Consider the following 24,402-nt stretch of genomic DNA (forward strand, 5'->3'; position numbering starts at 1 on the left):
ACCCTTCCCTGAGAACTACTGGGAACCCTGCACCCTTGGGTGCACGGCTATTTGGGTGGGTATCTGCAGTAATAGAATCCTTGTGTTCCAACAGTGATGTTGTCAGTGAGCCGTGAGCTGATGCTGACTGGGCCGGTTACCGGGGACATCCTGATGGTAAGAGAGGGCCCTCTCTGTCCCCACTCATCCCCACCCCTGCTCCCTAGCCCCCCAGGGCAGGAACCCATAGGATTCCTTGAGTAGAGCGTAGCCATTGCTGAGGAGGCCGAGGCTTCTGATGACCAAAGGGACAGAGTGCATCTTGTACTCGGTCGATGACTTTCTACACACCAGCACTGTGGTAAGTACTTAACATGTCAGTAATTGTCACGCCCACCCTTGGCAGTAGTACTTGTCTTAGGCCCATTTGACAAGAGAGGTGACAATTCACTTGAAGTCACCCAGTGACAAACCCAGGCCCATGACTCCCGAGCCCATGCATTTTCCCCATGTGCTGCCTTACTGCAGGCTTCTCTACAAAGGCGGCTCTAATCCACCCTCCCACCCCCATCCGTCACTCCTGATTCAAAGAAAGAAACCCTGCCCTCCACTCTTAATATTTAAAAAAAATTTTGAAGTAATTATTTCCACATTTCGGCTACTATAAATAACGTTGCTATGAATGTTCCTGTATACGTTTTTGACGGAAGACATGTTTTCAGTTCTCTGGGGTATACAGCTAGGAGTGGTATATGGCAAGGAGTTGCTAGGTCATATAGTAACTTGACTTTTAACTTTTTAGGAACAGCCAAACCATTTTCCAAAGTGGCTGCACCATTTTTACATTCCCACCAGCAACGTGTGAGGTTCCAGTTTCTCCACATCCTCACCACACTTACTGTTGTCTTTTTGGTTCCGGCTATCCTGGTGGGTGCAAGGGCGATCTCATTGTGGTTTTAACTTGCATTTCCCTGATGACGAATGATGTTGAGCACCTTCGTGTGCCTATTAGCTATTGATAGATCTTTTTTTTTTTTTTGAGAAATGTCTTTGTTCAATTCTTTTGCCCACTTTTAATTGGATTATTTGGTTTTTTATTGTTGAGTTATAAGAGAATCATTGTTGAGAGAAAATCATTGATCGGCTGCCTCCTGCACGCCCCTCACTGGGCATGTGCCTTGACCCGGAATCCAACCATGACCTCATGGTTCATAGGTCTACACTCAACCACTGAGCCACTCCAGTGGTTTTTTTTTTTTTAATTGATGTCCTTTATCAGGTTGAAGATGTTCCCTTCTATTCCTATATTGTTAAGTTTTTATCATGAAAGGGTGTTGAATTTTATAAATGCTTTTTCTGAATCTACTGAGATGACAATGGGGTTTTGTTCTTTATTTTATTCTTCCTTTGTTTGTAATGCTCCAAGTTTCCTTCTGGTATTGTTTCACTTCCCTCTGAAGAACTGCCTTCAGCAATTTTTTTATTTTTTATTATTTTTAAAAAATATATTTTTATTGATTTCAGAGAGAGATAGAAACATTAATGATCAGAGAGAATCATTGATTGGCTGCCTCCTGCATGCCCCACACTGGGGATCGAGCCCACAACCCAGGCATGGGCCCTGACCGGGAATCGAACTGTGACCTCCTGGTTCATAGGTTGACGCTCAACCACTGAGCACCTCAGACCAGGCCCCTTCATTCTTGATAGATATTTTCACTAGGTACAGAATTTTGGATTAGCAGTTCTTTCTCCGCAGGACCTGTTGAGAAATCTGCAGTCATTTGAATCATTTCCCCCTTGTGGGTCATGCATTGTTTTTCTCCCGCTACTTTAACATTCTTTTCTTTGTCATTAGTTTTTTTAATCAATTTGATTATGTGTTTGTGGGAAGATTTCTTTGTGTTTGTCCTGTTTGGATTTGCTCAGCTTCACAAATCTGCAAGTTTGTGTCTTTTGCCATACATGCAAAGTTTTATCTGTTTTTTCTCTGTTGCTCATATTAGATAGTTTCTGTTTGGTTTTTGTTGTTGTTTTTAAAAAAATATATTTTTCTTGATTTCAGAGAGGAAGGGAGAGGGAGAGAGAAACATCAATGATGAAAGAGAATCATTGATCGGCTGCCCCCTACTGGGGATCGAGCCCACAACCAGGGCACGTGCCCTTGACTGGAATTGAACTCGGGACCCTTCAGTCCACAGGCCAGTGCTCTATGCACTGAGCCAAACCAGCTAGGGCGGTAGTTTCTGTTAATGTTTTCAAGTTCACTGACTCTTTCCTTTGTCTCTCCATTTTGCTATTGAGTCCATCAGTGAGTTTTTAATTTCAGTTTTTCTATTTTTATGTTCTAAAGTTTCCATGTGTTTGTTTTTTTAAATCTTGATTTCTTGGTGATACTTTCTATTTTGACTTTTGTTTCAAGAGTGTTCATGATGACCTATTCAGCATTTTTATGATGACTACTTTAAATTTGTCAGGTTACTCCAGCATCTGCGTCATCTTGTCATTGATGTCAATTGATTGTCTTTTCTCATTCAAGTAGAGATTTTTGTGGGTTTCTTCATGTGCCAAGTAATTTTAGATTGTGTCCTGGACATTTTGACTATTACTTTGACTCTGGGTCTTGTTAAATTTTATGGTGAATGTTTGTGTTTTAGAAGGCACTTAACCTGGTTAGTTTAAGCTTCCTGCTTCTCTGGCCTGTGGTCCCAGTGACAGCTCAGTTCCCACAGCCTTTGTGCCATTTGGGTCTGTCCTGCACGTGCGCCACCTGGTGGTTGGCCTGGGACCTGGGCGCTGGTTTTTCCCCTGGCTTAGTAATCAGAGTCTTCAGAATGCTCATCAAGATCAGATCTGCCCTGACTGGTTTGGCTCAATGGATAGAGCGTTGAGCCATGGACTGAAAGGTCCTGAGTTTGATTCCAGTCGAGGACATGTACCTTGGTTGCAGGCTTGATCCCCAGTAGGGGGCCTGCAGGGGGCAGCTGATCGATGTTTCTAACTCTCTATTTTTCTCCTCTCCTCTCTGTAAAAAACCAATAAAAATATATTTTAAAAAAAAGATCAGATCCACCCTCACATGGGGCAGAGAGGGCGGGGGTGGGGGTGGGGGGTGAGATAGGGCGAGCCCAGGCATTCATAAACAGATTTCTGGGGTCATTTTCCTGAGCTCTTCCCTCCCTGTCATCTCTTTGATACTATCTGGTTCCTGGGGGAAAGGGCTTTCCTTTTCCTTTTCCTCAGCCGTAAATCACTCACATCGTGACTGCACCACAGCAGCAGGAGGACAGAGAGGAAGAAGGGGTAGCAGGATTTGGCCCCATAGCTCCACCAAATGGAGAGGAAGTTTCCCTGCCCCCAGAGTGTTGCCCCTGCTGTTTTCTGCCCTCAGCCACTTTGGTCGCTGCTGCCACCCCCACCATCCTATTGCCAGAGGTCTGAGATCTGAGAGAACAAAGAAGAGGGAGCGAGAAAAGGCCGGGGATTTCTCCTGCTCTCTCTGCACATTAGGGGTTCTCTTTTCTGGAAAACTCTGTACCACTGTGCTCTCTTCTGGGTTTGGGCTGGGCTGAGTGCAGGTTTGGGGAGAGCAGAGGAGAGAACACAGCCAGTCATCACCGTCTGAGTGGTAACCTTGGTCTCTGTGCCTCCCTATACTCTCTCTGGCGTTTACCTGTCTGCAGCTGCAGACACCTTCTGTCCCACTCTGAGAGGTGGGCATTTCATGAGAGGAAGATGGCATGTGTTCATTTCAGAGAGGAAGGGAGAGGGAGAGAGAAGCATCAGTGATGAGAGAGAATCATTGATTGGATGCCACCTCCATGCCCCACACTGGGGATTGAGCCCAAAACCTGAGCATATACCCTGACTGGGAATCAAACCATGACCTCCTGGTTCATGGTTGACTCTCAACCACTGAGCAACACTGCCAGGCAGTGCAAATGCTTTTTGGAGGGCTTTATAGTAAGTCACCAGTGAGGCTGGCTGAGTGAATCATTCTAGTGCAGTGGTCGGCAAAGTGCGGCTCGCGAGCCACGTGCGGCTCTTTGGCCCCTTGAGTGTGGCTCTTCCACAAAACACCACGTGCGGGCGCGCGCGTACAGTGCGATTGAAACTTCGTGGCCCATGCGCAGAAGTCGGTATTTTGTGGAAGAGCCACACTTAAGGGGCCAAAGAGCCACATGTGGCTCGAGAGCCGCAGTTTGCTGACCACTGGTCTAGTGCATTCCTCAGAATAGCAGGTGTGCAGGGCAGGGCAATGAGGAGCTTCAGTGGAGCAGCAGGCCCGGCTTTCTTTTTGCCATCCTTGCTCACATGGCTCTCTGGAGCAGGCCAGGCCTCTCGCGTTAGAAGTGGGTCCTGGGGATTGACCGCAAGCCTTCTCCTCTTTCTGGAAGGAGGGAGGCTTTATACTTCTGAAGCCTTTAGCTCCTGGCTGGGCAGCTGCCTGCCGGGAATCCCAGCCACCTGTAGGGCAGGGAACTAACTCAGCTGCTGCTTGGGGACCCTGGCTAGAAGGCTGACCATGTGCCGCCGGCCAGGGACAAGTCCTTGATCTGCCTGGGAGGAGGAGCAGGGTCGGTGCAGGCCACCTCCAGGGCCCCATCTTGTTGTGCCATCAGCTTGGTCATTCCTGGCTGGGGAGGGTGATCCGCTGAGAAGGACAGGCCTCCTACTGGAGATGTGCCTGAGGAACAGGCCACCATCAGGTCCCTGTGAGCTGTGTTCTGCCTTCAGCAGGCCCCCCTGCACCCTGCACGCCCACCCAAGAAGCCGCACTGTTGGATGTATAATGAGCACACAGTCCCATGTGTTTCCACAGCACTTGTCACTTCCAGAGTGGTCCCAGGCGTTATTGCAGCCCAGGGCTGGGCGTGAACAGGAAGTGCTCAGTGAGAGCATCCCCTGAGGCTAAGGTTCCCGAGCCAGTCCACGATGTTGCTGGGTGGGGACCAGGCTTCTCTTTCCCACTAGCCGCAGCAGGGTGGGGTGTGCGACGGGGGCACCCAGCATGCCTTGTCAGTGAGCGCATGCGGTGTTTCCTGCCCAGGGCCGGGGCGGCACCCTGGAGCAGCTGCGCCTCATAGAAGAGCTGTTGGACGCAGTCCGGAGCATGGCCACCGGATGTCTCATCATGTCCAGGTAGAGTCTCGGAACAGGCCCTCCACAGAATGGCCAGCAGGTGTCCTTGGTTCTCCATCTGGAGCTGGTGGCCAGGGGACCTGCTGGGCACCTGGGCCTGCCACCAGGCACATCTCTAGCTGGGGTTTCACTCCTTGCCCTGGCGGCCGCAGGTGCATACTGGCCCAGGTCCCAGGCTGTCAGGGTGAAAGGGGTTGGGCCTGCTCGGGCTGTCCCTGCTGGTGGGGGGGCTCTTAGAGGCATGGGGCTCAGCTCCGGTTACCAAAGCAGGCGGGGACTGGAGGAGACCCCTTCTCTTGGCCTCGGCCAGCTCTTGCTTTATGCTCTTGGGCTTTCCCCATGGGACCTCAAAAGGCTGCCAGCACAGTCCCCGGATGCTGTGCTCCGGCTAGTGACTGTGGCCCTGGGCTTTCTCTGCAGTGTGGAGAGGCAGTTCAAGAAGACCAGGGAGGAGAACGAGAAGATACTGGGGAGCCTCTTCTCCAGCCCCCATCTGCGGAGTCTCCTGAGACCTGACTGTAAAGCACGTGTGAACACACAGGTTTATGACAGCAAGAGGTATAAGCCCTGCATGGTTCTGTGATCTCAGACACTCTTCCTTCCACGTGTGGCCTGTGACGGAAGTGTCCCCCCTTCTCTTCCTGCAGGAAGGTGAACGATGACAAGACTGTGCTGGTGATGGTCAAGCAGCTGCAGGAGAGCGTGGACAAGCTGGAGGTCCTGCGGGCGGAGGTGAGTGTGCTGGCGCCTAGGGCCTAAGGCACCCTCTCTTTACCCTGAGCTTAGGTGTTAAGCTTGTGAGGCTTAAGTGAGGTAGCGTGTGCGTAGGTCCTGATGGGCTAGAATGCAGTGGTTGCTCAGCTCACGTGAAGGGGAGAGACAGACAAGCTCTGGACAGGAGCTGGGAGGCTTCCTGTCAGATGCAAAGGGTTGGCCTCAGGTGGACTGCACGCCAGGCCCTGAGCTCCAGGCTTTCGTGTGCTGCCTCGTGTGCAACCCTCCCAGCAGTCCTTGGCTTGGCTTCCTTATTCTCCTGAGGAGGGCGCTGATGCCCACACAGGCCGCAGTGGCAGGGCTGAGGCCAGAAGCCAGTCAAACTTGCTCGAAAGCAAGTTGTTCTTTTCCGCCACTGGTCTTTGGAAGCCTGGGGTGGCCCCTGGTGGGTAGAAGGGACCTGGTACCCCATGAGCAGGCAGGGCAACCTCCACGGACCCTTTCTCTCTGGTTTTGTGCAGCACAAGAAAGCGGTTGGTATAGGCAGCGCCGAAGCTGGCATTCTGGAGCAGAAGCTGCGCCTGGTCATCTCTGACTTCCACCAGCTCGTCCTGGCTTTCCTGCAAGTGTACGACAAAGAGCTGAGCGAGTGCTGCAACTTGGATTGCCCCTTCATCCACCCGCTCGGCCCCATCGTTGAAACTGTGTGCAGGACTCTGATTTCATGCCGCAAAGTAAGAATCACCCTCTCCTCTCCCACTGTAGGCCCCATTCAGGGACCCTAGGGCTGGGACAGAGGGCTGGGCGGGGCTTGGCCCAGGCTCCCTGTGAGCAAGTCACACAGCTGGGTTCTAGGCTCCGCCCTCAGCCTGGGACCTTCAGTGGGTTGGGGCAGGAGATTCTCTTGTTGCCGGGGAGGTTAATCTGATGGCTCCTCCAGGGCCTCACTACACGTCAGGGGGTGTTACCTGAGGCAAGACCCTGGGCCTGAAAGAGGTTGTGCACTGCCTGCACTGGGTGCTCGTTGCCTGTGACACTCTTGCTCTGTCACTGGGATTTTTATTGTGAGCATCGGTGCATATCTTTCTTCTTTGAAAGCATGATCTTAGTGGCTGCAGAGTATTTCGTTCCAATTTTTGTCCCTGTGTTGGTCTCATTCTTGCCTTCACGATACACCCAAACGTATCCTGGCCTGTTCTTGTGTGTCTGACCAAGAACTATGGCCTACAGCCACATGCTTCCTGTTTGTGCCTTTGACTCAGCTCAGAGAAACAGGAGAAAGTGGTCTCACGCTGCTGAGCCAACTATGTGAATATTTACTCATTAAGTTTTACATTTCAGAGCCCCAGAGCTAATCTAAATGCAGGCTTTGGTTATGATTATGAGCCCAGTTGCCATGCATAGAAGTCTGACGTTGGCTCAGGGCTTCTACAACATTTGTCTTGGTTATGTAACAGAAAGGCTCCTGTCCTCTCCCATCAGAAAGGCCCTTTAAATTGGGGGCAACAGTTCCCCAACGTGGGATATATTCCCACTATGCCATTGGCTTTGTTTGGCTACCAGTGTGGGATGGGGCACCTGATAGTGTGGTGTCCCTGCTGGGCCAGGAAAAAGGAAGTTAGATTGCAGAACTCTGATTGGTGAGCCTCCAGGTAGCTGGAAGTCCTGCTGTCACCCATGGGTATCCTCGGGGATCAATGCCACATGCTTGAGGGCCTAGGGAGGAGCACACACTGAACGTGAACCTGGGTGGGAAGCAAGAGATGCCTTCTGTGGGTCAGACCACAGCACTTAATGCCCACACATTTCCCTCCTTCTCAGCTGTTGAAAGCAGTGTTGGACGTCACTGAAACCTCGGCAAATGCTGTTGAGACTGCGGAGAAGCAGCAGGAGGGTGGGCAGAGCTACGGTGCCAGCGTGGCGATGAGTCTGGGTACGTGGTCACCACTTTATGTAGCTGCAGTCGCAGACAGGGCTGTCCCAGTGCACCTTGGCTTAGCACCTGCCTCATGCCAGGGTTCCTTCTGTGCTCATCCAGTATTTGGGGAACATTTGGGGACTGGCCCCTTCTGCTTTTGACAGATTATAAAATCAGAACATTAAATTGTAGAAATTTGGGGTGACCCAAAGACATGCAGAGGTAAAATAAAAACAACGCAATATCCTGTCCCAGAAATAGACCAAATATTTTGGTCTATTTCTCTCTATTCCTTTTTTTAAAAATACATTTATATTGATTTCAGAGATGAAGGGAGGGAGAGATAGGAACATCAATGATGAGAGAACCATTGATTGTCTGCCTCATGCATGCCCCCTCATTGGGGATCGAGCCCGCAACCTGGGCATGTGCCCTGACCAGCAATCGAACTGTGACCTCCTGTTTCATAGGCCAACACTCAACCACTAAGCCACTCCAGCTGGGCACCTTCCATTCTTTTTCCTCTCATTTTTTTATTTCTTTGTATAAGTGAAGTGTGATAACAACACATGTACTTTTATATTATTACTAGAGGCCTGGTGCACAAAATTCATGCACAGGTAGGGTCCCTAGGCCTGGCCGGCAATCAGGGCCATTTGGGGCCTTGCTGCTGCTGGCTTCATTCCACGCCACCCCCTGGTGGTCAGCGTATGTCATAGCGAGCGGATCGAACTCCTGGTCTCCCATCAAACTCCCAAGGGGACACTTTGCAAGGGGACACTTCGCATATTAGCCTTTTATATAGATAGATGTTCTTTCCCTTGGACCTCATTATAAGCATTTTCCCATGTTCTCAAAGTAGCATTTTTAATTATCAAACACTGTTCCATTCAGCCATTTGCTATAATTTGCTTACCATCTTCTGTTACTGAGCCTGTAGGTCACTTTCAGGTTTTGAGTGTGATTCCTAATGCTGTTGCAGGGTTTGTAATAGTGTAAGATGAAAACAAGATGAAGCTTTGCCATTGGGTAGCACTCAGGTAGATAATGGTCTACGTGGTGAAGTAGTGTTCATTATTTCAAAGGTTGGTGATCACACCTTGAGGAAATGCATATTTTAGAATGCTGAAGGGTAAATGCGGAGTAAAAAGGAAATGCACTAGATGACCTCACCTTTCTAAAGGAAAACAGTTTAGCCCCAGCTTGTTTGGCTCAGTGGATAGAGCATCGGCCTGTGGACTGAAGGGTCCTGGGTTTGATTCCAGTCAAGGGCATATGCCCAGGTTGCAGGCTCGATCCCCAGTGTGGGGTGTGCAGGAGGCAGCTGAAATCAATAAAAATATTTAATAAAATAAAGGAAAACAATATAGAAGAACCCCTCGTAGGAAATGGGCCAGAATGTAAACATTGTTTTCTTCCTGTTGGAATCAGAGGTGGTTTAGTTTAATTTGTTTCTTTATCCTGCTTTGTAGTCTTCATATATTCCCCCAATAAACACATATTACTTAGGTCCGTGGTCGGCAAACTGCGGCTCGTGAGCCACATGCGGCTCTTTGGCCCCTTGAGTGTGGCTCTTCCTAAGCCTTAGGAGTACCCTAATTAAGTTAATAACAATGCACCTACCTATATAGTTTAAGTTTAAAAAATTTGGCTCTCAAAAGAAATTTCAATCGTTGTACTGTTGATATTTGGCTCTGTTGACTAATGAGTTTGCCGACCACTGACTTAGGTAGTTCCCCCATTGTCAATCTTTTAAAAAGGATGCAGCTGCCCAGATGGTGTGGCTCAGTGGTTGAGTGGCAACCTATGAACCAGGATGTCATGGTTTGATTCCCAGTCAGGGCACATGCCCAGGTTGTGGGCTCGATCCCTAGTAGAGGGAATGCTGAGGCAGTTGATCAGTGATTCTCTCTCATCATTGATGTTTCTCTCTCTCTCTCTCTCTCTCTCTCCCCCTCTCCCTTCCTCTCTGAAATCAACAAAAATAGATTTAAAAAATAAAAAGGATGCAGCGAACATGTTTAAACATAAAGTGTAGGTCCCCACTTTCAATTATGTCCTTAGGATGGGGTTCTTGAGGTCATGGTGGAGAGGCTCCATTCATCACCATTTGCAAGGCCAAGCGGTTTCCATCTTGCTCTGTCTTCAACAGCGCTGGATTTGATCCTTCTGACATTTCCACTGCTGGATAGGGGCAGAAATGTAGCTTAATTTAGTTTCAATTAAACATTTTTTTTCTGAGTAAGTTTATCTTTTTATTTTGGAAATATACATTGAGAAGATTTTTCTCTGGTAAGAAATAGAGCCTTTAAGGAGGTGTCTCAACTCCTAGGGGTAGAAACATGAAATAGTTGGATATTTTCCCTATGCAACTGCCCCTTTATTCCATTTCAAATGATTTTAAAGTGAATACTGTGTAACCATGACCCAGGTTGAGAGCTAGAACATGCCTAGCGGCCACGAAACCCCTCACATGCCTCTTCCTGCCTACGGCTAACCGCTGTCCTGACTTGGTGATGATTGTGTCTCTGTCACTCTTACAGAAGCCCTTGTACACTTGTACTCTTCCTTGTACACTTCCTCCTCTTGTTTTCAAGATTCTCGTGGTCTTTGGCTTTTGACAGTTTGATTAGAATATGTCTCAGTGTGGATTGCTTTGAGTTTATCCCTTTTGGAGTGTTTTGAGCTTCCCGGATGTGTGGCTTCATGTTTTTTATTAACACCCGGCCGGACAGTTGACAGTTCTTTCTTCTCCCTCACGTCCTCTTTGCTCTGAGCCTCAGGGTCAGCCAGACGTGATCACTTAGGGCCCTCTCAGGTCTTTCCTGGGCATCTGCACAGCCTCGGGCCTGCATACAGCTTTCAAGGTTCCCTTGTGGGCATCTCGTTCCCCCAGCCTCTCCTATCACGCTTTCTGCTTAGTCTATGGTTTGTCTCAACTCTTATCCACCACCTCAGGCAGCAGGTACTAAATCATGTGCCTATAGCCGTTCCCCCCCCCCCCAGTGTACCCCCAAGGAGAGGTTTTAGGCTGCATAGCCTCTGGGCCCTCCCTTTGGAGGCTGTTTTTGCATGAACTCTCTAGCTAACCCTCTCCTCTGGCTTCTGGCCTTTCCCCGCTCTTGGCTTTGGCACAGACACTTGCCATATGTATACCGGGCACTCAGATACCTCTCTTCTTTTGGACTGAACTGCAACAGAATCCTCCATTTTAAAATATATCCTAACATTTATCCTAAGCACCACTATCACTATGACTCTCACCCCCAGTGTGTCTAATTGCTGTTAATAAATTACAGTCCACGCTGTCATTAATGTAATGGTGATCATTAGTCTTCTGCACTGCGTGCCATCTCAGCCGTGGTCACGGGACTGGTGGCAAGTTTTACCTTTTACTTTTCTTTTTTAAATATATTTTTATTGATTTCAGAGAGGAAGGGAAAGGGAGGGAGAGAGATAGAAACATCAATGATGAGAGAGAATCATTGATCAGCTGCCTCCTGCATGCTCCCCACTGGGGATCAAGCCCACAACCCGGGCATGTGCCCTTGACTGGAATCTAACCTGGGACCCTTCAGTCCATAGGCCGATGCTCTATCGACTGAGCCAAACTGGCTAGGGCAAGTTTTACCTTTTAGATAGGCACCCTTTTTGTCTAAGATGTGTGAACCCCACCCTCCGCCTTACCCTCCCCCTCTGTGCTTTGTTGGGTGGTGCTGCCTTACACGTAGAGGGCTTACTGCATGTCCAAGTTCAGTTCCTGATTTTGTTTGAAAGGAGTTCTTGGGCTGTAGACACCCCAGAGGCACGGTCCATGCCAAGGGCCAGTCGGAATGGCCTGTGCATTTCCCCTGTTCCCACCTGAAAACTTGAGGGCACAGGTCTTCACCACCTCCTCAAGGCTTCCCACTATGGAAGGTCTGTGTGTCTGTGCTACTTCCCCTCCCAGTATAAGAAGCTGGGCCACCAGTCTGGGTGCCAGTAGGCGGGTTATGTTGGTTGCTTGTCCCGTTGTCATTCACCAGTCATCATCTCCATTGGGTGGACCTGAGGCCCCATTTGACTTCCCAGGCCTCCGGAGTCCCCAGTGCCATGAAAATGTCAATGCACTTTGAAAACAAAGCATCCTTGTCTGTGCTGGGGGTGAGGGAGGGAGTTGACAGCACCAGCAAGGAGAGATCGAGATCGTAGCAGCTTTCTGGATGCTAGAAAGTGGATGGGAGCAATTTGATGGATGCAGGGGGTGGAGAAAACCACAGCATTGGGGGCGCGTGTGTGCCCGGTGGCCCACAGCCCTGGCGAGGGGGCATTGGCAAGTAGGCCGGAAGCAGAGGGCGAAAGCCAAGCAGGTCTTTACAGGTTGGTGCTCCCAGTGAAATGGACCCCATTGAAATGAATGAATGGTAATCCCAGGCAGCAGCCCAGGTGAAGTCCACCTGTTTCTGGCCTCTGAGGGTCCATGGCATGGGCTGACCCCCGTCTGTTCCTGCTGCTCTGCCCCCACAGAGCTCCTTTGGTGGAGGGCAGACCTTGCAGGGAATGGAGACTCCACCAGAACACAGCAGGGCCAGCACCATGAAAGACAGAAGACCTGGAAAGCTGGGCTAATGGATCTTTCAGAGAAATGAACTCGCATACTCAATACAGCAGGTCCTCAAATAATGTCCTAGTGGTAGAATATTGATGAGATGCTATTTTATTCCTTAGCTCAGTGGTCAGCAAACTGCGGCTCGACAGCCACAGGCGGCTCTTTGGCCCCTTGAGTGTGTCTCTTCCCCATAATACCGACTTCTGCGCATGGGCCACGAAGTTTCAATCCCACTGTACGTGCGTGCCCGCCGTGGTATTTTTGTGGAAGACCACACTCAAGGGGCCAAAGAGCCCGCGTGTGGCTCCCGAGCCCGCAGTTTTCCCGCCCAGTAAGGCTTAGCCTATGGTAGAATTGGTTTCATTATGTTATTTTACTAGAGTTCCAGAACTCACTGACATCATTAAGTGAAGCCTTATATCATGTCCAAATGAAAAGCAAGGTGCAGAAAAACAAGCTAACGCTCCTACAAGTTAAAAAGGCTTGCCAGCGTGTTGAAAAGTCAATAGAGAGGTAGACAACAAAATGAGGCAACAAATATCTAAGAGTAGAAAGAAAACAGAGAAAGAAAATGAAGACAGAGAAGTAATGCAGAGGCCCGATTCAGGTGGCTAACAGGCTCTCCAGAGAAAGAGGAAGGAACATGGAGGGTGGAGGGTGGAGGATACCAGTGAAGCAACAGGTGCACAGAGCTGAGGGGGTGAGTCTCCAGTTTCCAAGCCTAGAACAGATGAAACCAAAGAGACATGTGCCCAGGCCCACCCAGCCTTCTGAAGTCCAGAGTAGCAGGGATGCAGGGCTGGGGCACAAAGCTTCCAGAGAGAAAGCCTGGGGCTTCCGGCCTGGGATCTGAGACCCAGCCAAGCTCAGCCAACACAGGGCCAGGTAGTGACTTGAGTCTGGGACAGAGTGGAGACATGTTAACTGATTTATCAGCTAGGGTGGGGGCAGCCTGGGAGAGCAATGGGCTGGAGCAGCGGTCGCCGACCTTTTGGACCTCATGGACCACCAGTTGGCGACCGCTGGGCTAGAGGGTCTAGAGGTTGGGAAAACTTAAGGATCCCATGAAGGCAGATAATACCCAAGGTGACTTAGGAAGAGCCTGTCTGTGGAGCAATGTGATCGCAACAGGAAGAGTGCTATCGTGACCCCAGCGAGAGCCGAGAGCGTCAATGTCAAGTGGGGAGGGTGTTCGGGACCCATCCGGGGTGGGCCCAGCTTGGTCCCAGCTCTGCCAGGAGTCTGCCTGCTCTAGCTTCTCCCTGAGGCCAGTCACCTTGAGGCACACCCCATGATTCCTGAGCTTCAGAGTCACCCTTGGGACGGGCAGGACCAAATGCCAATTAACTACCTTGCCATGTGGATGGGCAAGGAGGCAGGGAAGCAGGTTGGTGGAGGAGAGAATAGGTGTGGGTTTAAGTTAAGGCACCACCGCCAGGGAAACCCCCATACCCAGCGTGGGGGAGAGGAGTGAGCTCAAGTGCCCCCATTCCATACCCAGTGGTCATCTGAAGTTGGTACCTTGAGAGGCAGATGTGTGTTGTGGCAGTGTCCCCCACCCCTGAAAGCAAAGCAGCAGGTCACCACTAAGGACCATGTCATTTGATTTGTGTTTGATCGAGTCACAACAACCTGTCCCACCCCCCTTCCATCTGCGTGGCCCTCACTGCTCTCCAGCACATGGTCTCTCCAGCCCCTTTAACAACGACTGGTTCAGTTGTTTCTGGTTCACTGTGGGAACCAGCCCCATGGCCCTCCCCACCCCACCCCCAGCGGTAAGCCCTTTGGTGGCCGTGGGAGGCGCTAGACTCACTTTGTGGTTTGTATTTTTCTTTGCTCTGCAGCCGCCAAAATGGAAGAACTAATCCAGAAATATAAGCTCTTCAGTGTAAGTCTGAAAAAGAGACTCGAAGAAGGCTTCGATCTGGAAGTTGCACTCTGAAGAGCCAGGCAGCCGGGGTGACCGAGCCATCGGCAGGGGAAGCAGTTATAACCCTCATGTTCTCCAGGCATAGCCTCCAAATGCATGGACCTTCAGCTCCTTGTGGGGGGTGGGGGGCGGGAAGGGGCAGAGGTTGGGGGGTGGGGCAATGTGAGCTGAAGAAAAAGGAAACCGTAGGTTAGAAGAAATTGCCTCTCGCCTGCTTTTTGCTTCTATGGCTCTGCGTGATGGCCTCCTTCCTTCTTTCCTTCTGCTGTGTGGCCCGTGGTGCCTGCTGCCCAGTCCTCCCTTCACATCCTGGTGGTTCTGGGGCCTGGGCCACACCTGCCATGTGCCACCTGCTGTCCTGGGGGGCCTGGGCCCTGCCCCACTCCTTCCTCGCCTGCATGGGCACGAGTAGCTCCTGTTGCTTCACTGTATCCCCTGCCACACTTGGCGATGCCAAGTGCTGGAAGTCTCCACGTTGCCATGACATCTGACCGGCTATGACCATAGCCTGCCCCCTGCCCAGCTGCAGCCTCTCCTGTGATCAGTCTCAGGGTCCTCTGTGAGGGCTTCTCGCAGTCCCTCACCCCCATCCCTTGCACCCAGTACATCGGGGATCCAGCGGACCCGGCCCATGTTCCCTCTTCCCTCCTCCCCAGGGCGCCTGGTACCAGCCAGGGGAATTCTTGCTGGTGACCTGACTGGTTGTCCAGGAAGCTGTTCTCTGGGCTTTTCAGGATGACCCAGTATCTTCCTGAGCAGTGTGCCTGTCACAGCCACCTCCCTCCCTTCTAGCACAAGAACAGGCACAACTGGTGGGGCCCTGTCTCCGTCAGGCCTAAGGGGGGGGGCCTCCCTCTAAACACTCGCCACCAGCCTCACTGGCACCTCCTCTGTCCCGTTCCCTGCAGCTGCACCTTTGCTTCCCCAAGTCTCCTGTGGGTGCTGCAAAGCGGAGGCTCCCGGGAGCTGGGTGCCAGGCCGCCTCTTGCTCAAGCTGCCTCCTCCCCGAACCTGGTTGCCTGCCTGGGGCATCCCCTACACGGTTATAGTAGGAGGTGGGAGGACAAGCAGGCTCAAGGTCACTGCCTAGGTGAGCCAACAACTTTACAGGCCAACTGCTGGCACATCTTGCTCGAGAACGAGGTTCTCAGATGATGCCACCTGCTTCCTGGACCAGGGATGGCCTTGCCACCTCCGCCGCCTCCTATCTTAACTGTGTCCTTCACCCTTGGCCAAACCTAGTGGGCTAGGAAGGCCCTGGAGCCCAGGGGCTGAGGGGCTGGGCTTCACCCCTGCTCCCGTGGTCCTGAGGTTGTTGGTGCTGTTGGGACAGCCTGCTACTCCGCCCCTCACATTGCTCCTTCAGAGGGGAAGGGTTGGCTCACCTGAAACACATGGCTCAAAGGGCCAGGCCTTGTGCCTCACCATAACCCGGAAGCCCCTGCTACAGGCGCCTTAGATATTGTGAGTCATTGTACCCATGAGGCAGATACCATTTCCTCTTCCTGGCCCCAAGGTGGTTGAGCTGCCCCCAGTCACGGGGGTGCTACTAAGGCCCCATCCTTAGAGTGCACCCTTCCCCTTCATGGCCGAATAAGGTGTGTGCGGGTGCTTCTTTCCAACTCCAAGGTCACTGTCCTCACAAGAGGCAGCCTGGTCCTCTATGACAAGGGGACTGTGCCCTGGATAGGGGGCCTCGTGCCTCTGTGAGAGGGGCCTCAGCGTGGGGCTGGGCATCAAACCCAGGTAGGCCAGGCCCAGCTCCTGCGGCCTGGCCGGCTCAGACTTGCAGACACGGCTGGGCGGGAGGCTCGCGCTTCCTCCTTGTGCCTGTGACGACACGTCCTCAGCCCATGGCGCATGGGCTGGTCGAGATTCTGCTTTGGGAGCCTGCTTCCCGATCTGTAAACACGGGCGGGCGTGTATCCGGTGGCTGTGAGCGAGTAAGAGGATGGCGAGCCGGCCACACAGGTCCTACGGCCTCAGGCCTCCTTGTTGCCCAACAGGCGGCTGAGGGCGGGCCATGGCTGCTGATTAAAGGGCACTGATTAAAGGCCGCCTGGAGCAGCCTGTGTGCAGGAGACAGGTGCCCAGCAGCCCAGGAAGCCAGCCACAGCGTCCGCCCCAGGTAAGCCAGCGTGGCTGGGTTGGCGAGGACAGCCACTGAGAGCCCGGAGGCAGGTGGAGGCCAGGTTGGGGCCAGCGCCTGAGTGCCAGGGAGGCTGGGGACGACTGAGGCTTTCCCAGGTGCCTGCTTCCTGGCAGCTGACCCTAGGGGTGCACACCTGGGCTGCTATGCCTGAGGCTCCTGGCTATGGCGTCTCAGTGAAGATACCATCCTGGGCTATGCCTCCCACATCGCTGATGACAGGGACCTGAAGGCAGGAGGCAGAGGCCTCTGGTCACATCAGGCCTTTTTTTTGCCCTTTACTACTTGGTAGTGGGGATGGCCAGGGAGGGACTAGGGGCCAGGATGGAGGGGGTGATGAGCCCCTGGCAGGCCTCATCCTGGACAGAAGTGACAGTCCCTGGTCCCTGGGTCCAAGCTCGGGAGGCCCCTTAGCAGGGTCCCTGAATGTGGGCCTTAGAAATTGCCCCTAAAGCCTCAAGTCTTACCGAGTGGAGTGTGGGTGGTACGAAGGAGACCCAGAGGGGCTGGAGCCTTGGCCACTGGGACATCTGCAGGTGGCTGGGCCCAGGCATCCCCATCTCTGGCCCTCAGGTTTTGTGCCTCTTGCTCTGGCAACTTTAGGTGTCACTGTCCCTGTGCGAACGTCACCATGTCAGAGGTTCCCCGGGCTGAGACCTTTGTCTTCCTGGACCTGGAAGCCACTGGGCTCCCCAATGTGGACCCCGAGATTGCTGAGATATCCCTGTTCGCCGTCCACCGCTCCTCTCTGGAGAACGCAGAGCGCGATGAGGCTGGCACCCCCATGCTGCCCCGCGTCCTTGACAAGCTCACGCTGTGCATGTGCCCGGAGCGCCCCTTCACCTCCAAGGCCAGCGAGATCACGGGCCTGAGCAGCGAGGGCCTGGCTCAGTGCCGGAAGGCTGGCTTCGACGAGGCCGTGGTGCGGACACTACAGGCCTTCCTCAGCCGCCAGGAGGGCCCCATCTGCCTCGTGGCTCACAACGGCTTTGATTACGACTTCCCCTTGCTGTGCACGGAGCTGCAGCGCCTAGGTGCCCACCTGCCGCAGGATACCACCTGCCTGGATACACTGCCAGCACTGCGGGGCCTGGACCGTGCCCACAGCCATGGCACCCGGGCCCAGGGCTGCAAGGGCTACAGCCTGGGCAGCCTCTTTCGCCGCTACTTCCAGGCAGAGCCGAGCGCGGCCCACTCGGCCGAGGGAGATGTGCATACGCTGCTCATGGTCTTTTTGCACCGCGCGGCCGAGCTGCTCACCTGGGCCGACGAGCAGGCCCGCAGCTGGGCTCACATCCAGCCCATGTACACGCCGCCCGATAGCCCGAGCCTGGAGGACTGAGTGCCAGGGGCCCCTTCACATCACCACCCAGGGGGGCAAGGTCCGCTTCCTGCACCACAAGCAGCACCAGCATTGACCATCCAGCCCCACTGAGGTCTGGAGCAGGCACTGGACCACTACCTCTCTCCCTGGCCCCATCCTCAGCTGGGCATCTTCTTAGCTGGGCACTTGCCAGGCCTTCCCTGGGCGCTGGCCCACCCAGCCCCCAGCCTCACCCCCAGCCCACTGGAGTTTGCCACTTCGGGCTCCCACCCTTCACCCTGCCTTACAATAAACATTGCCAACTGTTCACCAGCTGAATTTCTGCTCACCTCCTCCCCGCCATGTCCTGCCCAGAGGGCCAGGCAGGGAGCCCAGTCAGGGCCCAGGGGGCAGCCCCACAGGTCTGGCCTCTTGTGGCCTCTCCCTGCTGGGAGCTCAGGGCTGGGGATGGGGGTGGGGGGTGGGAAAGACGTGAGTGCTCACACGCTGTGGGCCCCGAGCCACCGGCCTCCTCCTTGGCTGGTCTACCTTTGCCTCCTTGCATTGTCACCTCAGAGGCCCAAGAAATGAGTGAACAGGGCCTTAGGGACATCTGCTGTGGCCCCAAGAAAGAAAGAGCTGCCGCCCCAGCCCCCAAGGAGCTCCGGCTTTTCCAGGAGGAGGGGGAGCGGGGGCGGAGCCCACCGGGGCAAAGCTCAGCTCCAGCACTTGCCAGCTCCTCCCTCTCCCGGAGCCCCTGCTGCGGGATGGGATGATATGATAGGTTGGTAGACTAACGCAGTGCCTGGCAGGATCGGAGTGCTGGGGAGGAGGGGAGGCACCCACAGCCGCACGCAGGCACATACATGCAAAGGGCCCACTGGAGTGTACGGGGTGAGGGGGATAATGGAGGCTCTAGGCTGCACCCAGAGGCAGTCTGGGCTGCAGAGCTGACCTGAGGCATGTAGAAGAGGCGGGGTAGCTGGTGCAGTGAGGGCGACACCTAGGAGTCCGTCCTGGGCCCCATATTCCTCATGGCAAGGCCTGAGGAGGACCTGGAGGCTGCTCCGTGGGGAGGGCAGCTGCTTCGGCTGGGCTTCTTGGGGAGCCAGCTAACCTGCTTCTGGGGGCCCCGCCTGTGTCACCAAACAATGGGGCAAGGCACGGAAGGGATATCCAAGAGACAGGGAGAACAGGTGAGCAGGAGTGGGGTGGCCACGCCCGAGAATGACTCGCATGAGCAGAGCCTTGAGTCTTGATCCAGCTGGGCCCGTTTGGGGAACCCTAAGTAGGTCAAAGTGACTAGAGCCACTACAATGTGCAAGTTGGCAGAATGGTGAGGCCAGATCACGGGCAGTGGCCATGTCAGGTCATCCTCATTCACTGGGCCAGAGGGTCTGGACTGACCCTGAGGGCAATGGGGAGCCACAGAGGGTTGTAAGCAGAAGGGGGGCAGGATCTGGTTTCTGTTTTTACAATACCTCTCAGACTGCTATGTGGAGAAGGAGAGCGAGCCTGGAGGGGGAGGACGGCTACTGAGGGAGAAAGAAGCAGCCTGGACGGTGTGGCTCAGTGGTTGAATGTCGACCTATGAACCAGGAGGTCATGGTTGGATCCCCCGGTCAGGGCACATGCCCAGGTTACAGGCTCAATCCCCAGTGTGAGGTGTGCAGGAGGCGGCTAGTCGATGATTCTCTCTCATCATTGATGTTCCTCTCTCCCTTCCCCTCTATAAAAAAAATATTTTTTAAAAAAAGTGCCCTAGCTGGTTTGGCTCAGCGGATAGAGCGTTGACTTGCAAAATGAAGGGGCCCAGGTTCGATTCCGGTCAAGGGCACATGCCCGGGTTGTGGGTTCAATCCCCAGTGGGGGACTTGCAGAAGGCAGCCAATCCATGATTCTCTCTCATCATGGATGTTTCTATCTCTCCCTCTTCTTCTTCTCTGAAATCCATAAAAATGTATTTTTAAAAATCTCAGACACTTCATAAAAAAAAAAAGAAGTAAAGGGGTTGGGGCCTAGCCAAAGACAGAATGGAAGGGGTGGGAAGGGTGTGAGATAAGGGAAAGACGGGCAGGGGCTAGTTTGGGAATGTGGCCTTTACACTGCGGAGCTCCCTGAGAAGGGCTAGTTGGCTCCCTGCCTCAGGAGAGCACCCACCTGGGAGGCACCACAAGGCCGGGCCGGGGTGGGGCCTCAGGTCAGTTGCCTGTACCAGGCAGGAGCTGAAAGAATTGGGGCACCACGAGGATCTAGGCAGCCAGGGCTTCTCAGATCCGCTGGTGCCTCAGCAGAGCTGAGTCCCCTTTATTTGGCTGGCCAGGCTCTGGGCCACTGACTCGCGAAGTGGGTGATGCCAAGAGGGTCCCTTCACACTCAGCAGGTAAGCCAGGAGGGGCTGGACTCCAGGCCCTGGGGAGCAGGTCGACACCCCAATTCATGGCCACTGCCATCGTCCCAGAGTAGTGTCTGGTTCGGTGCCCTCTCATCTTTGGGAGGGCCAGGTGCCTTTCTCTCACCGCTCTGGGCTCTCCTGACCTCATGGTAGCCTGGCTGTGGGTGCCCTCTCTGAGCCCATGCTTGAACTGGCAGGGCTAAACTTGTTGCCTTCTGTACTGTACGTATAGGCTGGGGCCTGCCTTACTGCTGCCTGGAAGCAGTGATATGCTGATAAATGGATGCCAGCAGCTTTCCAGGAAAGTAAATGTAAACCATCTATCTATTATCTATCTACTAGTACCTATCTATCTATTATCTGTCTATCTATCTATCTATCTATCTATCTATCTATCTATCTATCTATCTATTTCTCCTTCATATTTTTTAAAGGAATGTTTTCATTTTATTTTTTATTTTTTTGTTAACCCTCACCCATGGATATTTTTCCATTGATTTTTAGAGAGAGTGGAACGGAGGGGGAGAGACAGAGAGAGAGAAACATTGATGTGAGAGAGACACATCAATTGGTTGCCTATCGCACGTACCCGGACAGGAGTTGAGATGGAGCCTGCAACCGAGGTACGTGCCCTTGACCGGAATCGAACCTGGGATCCTTCAGTCCACGGCCTGATGCTCTATCCACTGAGCAAGACTGGCTAGGGCAGTGGTTCTCAACCTTCAGGCCCTTTAAATACAGTTCCTCATGTTGTGACCCAACCATAAAATTATTTTCGTTGCTACTTCATAACTGTAATGTTACTACTGTTATGAATCGTACTGTAAATATCTGATATGCAGGATGGTCTTAGGCGACCCCTGGGAAAGGGTCATTCAACCGCCAAAGGGGTCGCGACCCACAGGTTGAGAACCGCTGGACTAGGGCCTCTCCTTCATCTTTAATAAGTTTATTATAAATTTTACTGGTGTAAAGGATGTGAGCACACAATTTACACATAATGAAATCTCCAATATATGTAAAATATACAATCACATACACAATACACTATTTATAAATTTCATATGGCCAGTTGATTCTCATACAACCCCTTTGTTAACTTTTGCCAAACTCTTGTATCTGTACCCCACCCACGATTGCAACTGAAGAATGAACGTGGTTCCCACTACAATGTTGGTTGATATTTTCGTTTGTCTTAGTAAGATGAAAGTGAAACAACAAAGATGTATGTCAGAACTTCATACATTCGTTGGTGACATGAGTGACTCCTTTGCTGAATTGGATAACACTTTTTGATATTAGAAAATTTCTTTCTTTTCTTTCTTTTTCTTTTTTCTTTTTTTGCTATTCACAGTGGAATGACTACAGACTCAAGTGTACATAATCAACCAAACAATAATAGTTTACACTCTGGTTTGTAGTGTGTGCTGATTCCTATGGTGTAAATACTTCCACCAGGCCAATTTCAGGCTGCACATGATGTCAGTGAATGTGAAGTTGGGAAGAGATTCCCAGTAGCACACTGCAACATAGATTCCCACCAAACGAACACGATAGGTAACAGTAAAATGTGGTGAAATAAGACATGAGTTTTGATTATCTTCATCACTTTTAATATAATTTAAGTGGAAATTATAAAATTTAATTTTTAATAATAAAAATCCCTGAATATTTAACATCTATTAGGATAGCCAAAATACAAAAGACTGACCATACAAACCGGTGGTGATGTGGGGGAACTGGAACTCTCAAACACTGCTGGGATGTAAGATGCTGCAATCACTTTGGACAAGTTTGGCTGTGTCTTAAAATGTTAAACATGCATCTACCATGACCCAAAGATTCCAGGGGTACTTATTTACCCAAGAGAAATGAATGAATGTGTCCATACAAAGACTTGCACACCACTGTTCCTGGCAGCTTTATGCATAGCTAGAGGCCCGGTGCACGAATTTGTGCATGGGTGGGGGTCCCTCGGCCTGGCCAGCAAATGAGGCCTATGGGGGGGGGGCGGGCAGGGGGAGGGAGGGGCCATGGGGAGGGGCCATGGAAGGTTGGCTGGCCGGGCGGGGGGGGGGGGAGGGTTTAGGGCCTCCGGAGGGTTGCTGTGGGAGTGCACTGACCACCCAGGGGAAGCTCCTGCATTGAGCGTCTGCCCCCTGGTGGTCAGTGCACATCATAGCAACTGGTCGACCAGTCGTTCCGGTTGTTTGGTTGTAATGGTTGCTTAGGCTTTTATATATATAGATAGCCCCAGACCAGGAACAACCCAAATGTTCCTCAGTGGGGTAAGCTGTGGGACAAACTGAGGCATACCCACATCAGGGACTCAGCTGAGCTCTGAGATACACAGCAGTTGGGGCGGGGTTGGGGGGGGGGGGGGCGCCTGGGACTCATAGTCATTATTCTGGGTGACAGGTGCCAGACCCAAAGAACCAATTCTGCTGCAGCTCACCCTGGTCAGCCACCTGTCTCTCGTCACAATGCATCACTGGCTGCTAAGCCACATCAGTGTCTACCAATGGGGAAGTGGCTGTGATCAGGAGAATACTTGGGGGATATCTGACCCAAGCCGATTGAAACCGGAATTATTCCTGCAGAGGGCTGAGTGCCAAAGTAGCAGGGCCAGGAGCATCTCCAGGTCTTCCTTGTGCAGGAGGCAATGTGAGGAGGACCAAATCCAAACCAGGCCGTGCAGGAACCTGGAGCAGACGCTGGAGACATGGAATGGGCTGGCCCGCCTGCGTTCTTGTCTTGCAGAAACGACTGGGTGTTGGTGTTTGCAGTAACCAATGCCTGGCGTGAGTGTCTGAAGTTTCACATCAGAGACTCCCGTCCCCTAAGAGCAGCTTGGGCCTGGGTTCATGCACACGTGCATCCGACATTCACAAAAAACACTCACTCGCAACTCCCCACTTTCCCCACCACTCACACCATGTATCCCCATTCTCACACACACACACACACACACACACACACACACACACACACACGTGCACACACCGCACGCAGAGATAACCCGACTCCCACACGTTTGCTCCCCCTCCCCCCATATTACATGCACTTAGTCACACACACTCATGATTTTGCATAAATGGTATCTTGTTAGACTCAGCTTTTTAATTTTATTTTTTTAAATATGCGTTTATTGATTTTTAGAGAGAGAGAGAGGAAGGGAGAGGGATGGTAGGATAGAAACCTCGCTGAGAGAGAAACTTCACTGATCAGTTGCCTCCTGCACGCACCCCCATTGGGGATCCGGCCTGCAACCTGGGCACGTGCCCTGACTGGGAGTTGAACCCATGACCTCTTGGTTTCTGAGTCACGCTCAACCACCAAGCCACACCAGCTGGGCTAGACTCTGCTTTTGAAAAAATGATGAGCCCCTTTGTTATTGCAGAGTCTATAAAGTCCATTTCCTCTAGGTGTTCAAGTGCATTGCCATAATTCTTTCATTTCTTCACTATTTGCAGGGTTATCTCCTTTGCCATTTATATATTCCATTAGTCTTTTCCAAGAAAAACCCCAAGATTTTGATTTCTTCTTTTATTTTCTGCTTCACTAACTTTAGTCTTTATCTTTATTAATTCCATTTAAACAGCTGGTATCTCAAAAAACTCGTTAGTCGGGACACTCCTGAGTCAAGGCCCCTCTGTATATTCCATTGGTCTTTTCCAAGAAAAACCCCAAGATTTTGATTTCTTCTTTTATTTTCTGCTTCACTAACTTTAGTCTTTATTTTTATTAATTCCATTTCTTTTCTTTTGATTTACTTTTTATTCTTTTTTTTTCGAATTTCCTAAGAGAAAGTCTAACCTCCTTTGCCATCTTTCATCTTGAATAACTAAAGCGCTCTAAGCCCTTGATTTTCCGGTGTCCCACAGTCTTGCTAGTTAACATCCCTCTTTGCTTCGTATCAGGGAAGATTTTTATTTTTTAAAATATATTTTTATTGATTTCAGAGAGGAGGGGAGAGGGAGAGAGAGAAATATCAATGATGAGAGAGAATGATTGATTGGCTGCCTCCTACATGCCTCTACTGGGGATCGAGGCTGCAACCCACCAGGCATGTGCCCTGACCACAGAATCGAACTGTGATCTCTTGGTTCATAGCTCCGATGCTCAACCACTGAGACAAACCAGCCGGGCTTAATTTCACTTTTCATTTCCTCACCAACCTAATGCTTGCGTAGTACAGTTTATCTTAATTTCTGAGTCATTAAAACTTTGTGGTCATCTTTTATTATGTATTTCTAATTGTATTGGCTAATGATCTGAGCACGT

General features: G+C 51.8%; 2 protein-coding genes across 2 annotated transcripts in view; both read left to right on the forward strand.

The window, feature by feature from the left end:
• The window catches only part of HAUS7 (HAUS augmin like complex subunit 7), a 23,527-nt gene extending 9,045 nt beyond the window's left edge, over positions 1 to 14,482 (forward strand). The window contains exons 4-10 of the mRNA XM_006087701.3: positions 95 to 156; positions 5,030 to 5,121; positions 5,542 to 5,679; positions 5,769 to 5,853; positions 6,357 to 6,569; positions 7,657 to 7,768; positions 14,186 to 14,482. Coding sequence (XP_006087763.1) covers positions 95 to 156; positions 5,030 to 5,121; positions 5,542 to 5,679; positions 5,769 to 5,853; positions 6,357 to 6,569; positions 7,657 to 7,768; positions 14,186 to 14,283 — 800 coding nt within the window. The 3' untranslated portion in view covers positions 14,284 to 14,482. The remainder of the gene's footprint in view (positions 1 to 94; positions 157 to 5,029; positions 5,122 to 5,541; positions 5,680 to 5,768; positions 5,854 to 6,356; positions 6,570 to 7,656; positions 7,769 to 14,185) is intronic.
• A 150-nt stretch (positions 14,483 to 14,632) lies between these two features.
• Positions 14,633 to 18,051, forward strand: TREX2 (three prime repair exonuclease 2). The gene is made up of 2 exons (XM_006087702.3): positions 14,633 to 16,399; positions 17,024 to 18,051. Exon 2 carries the CDS (start codon positions 17,052 to 17,054, stop codon positions 17,760 to 17,762), a length of 711 nt encoding a protein of 236 aa, XP_006087764.1. The 5' UTR covers positions 14,633 to 16,399; positions 17,024 to 17,051; the 3' UTR covers positions 17,763 to 18,051.
• The last annotated feature ends 6,351 nt before the right edge of the window (positions 18,052 to 24,402 follow it).

This window comes from Myotis lucifugus, unplaced genomic scaffold (genome assembly GCF_000147115.1).
Source record: "Myotis lucifugus unplaced genomic scaffold, Myoluc2.0 scaffold_40, whole genome shotgun sequence".
Lineage (NCBI taxonomy): Eukaryota > Metazoa > Chordata > Mammalia > Chiroptera > Vespertilionidae > Myotis > Myotis lucifugus.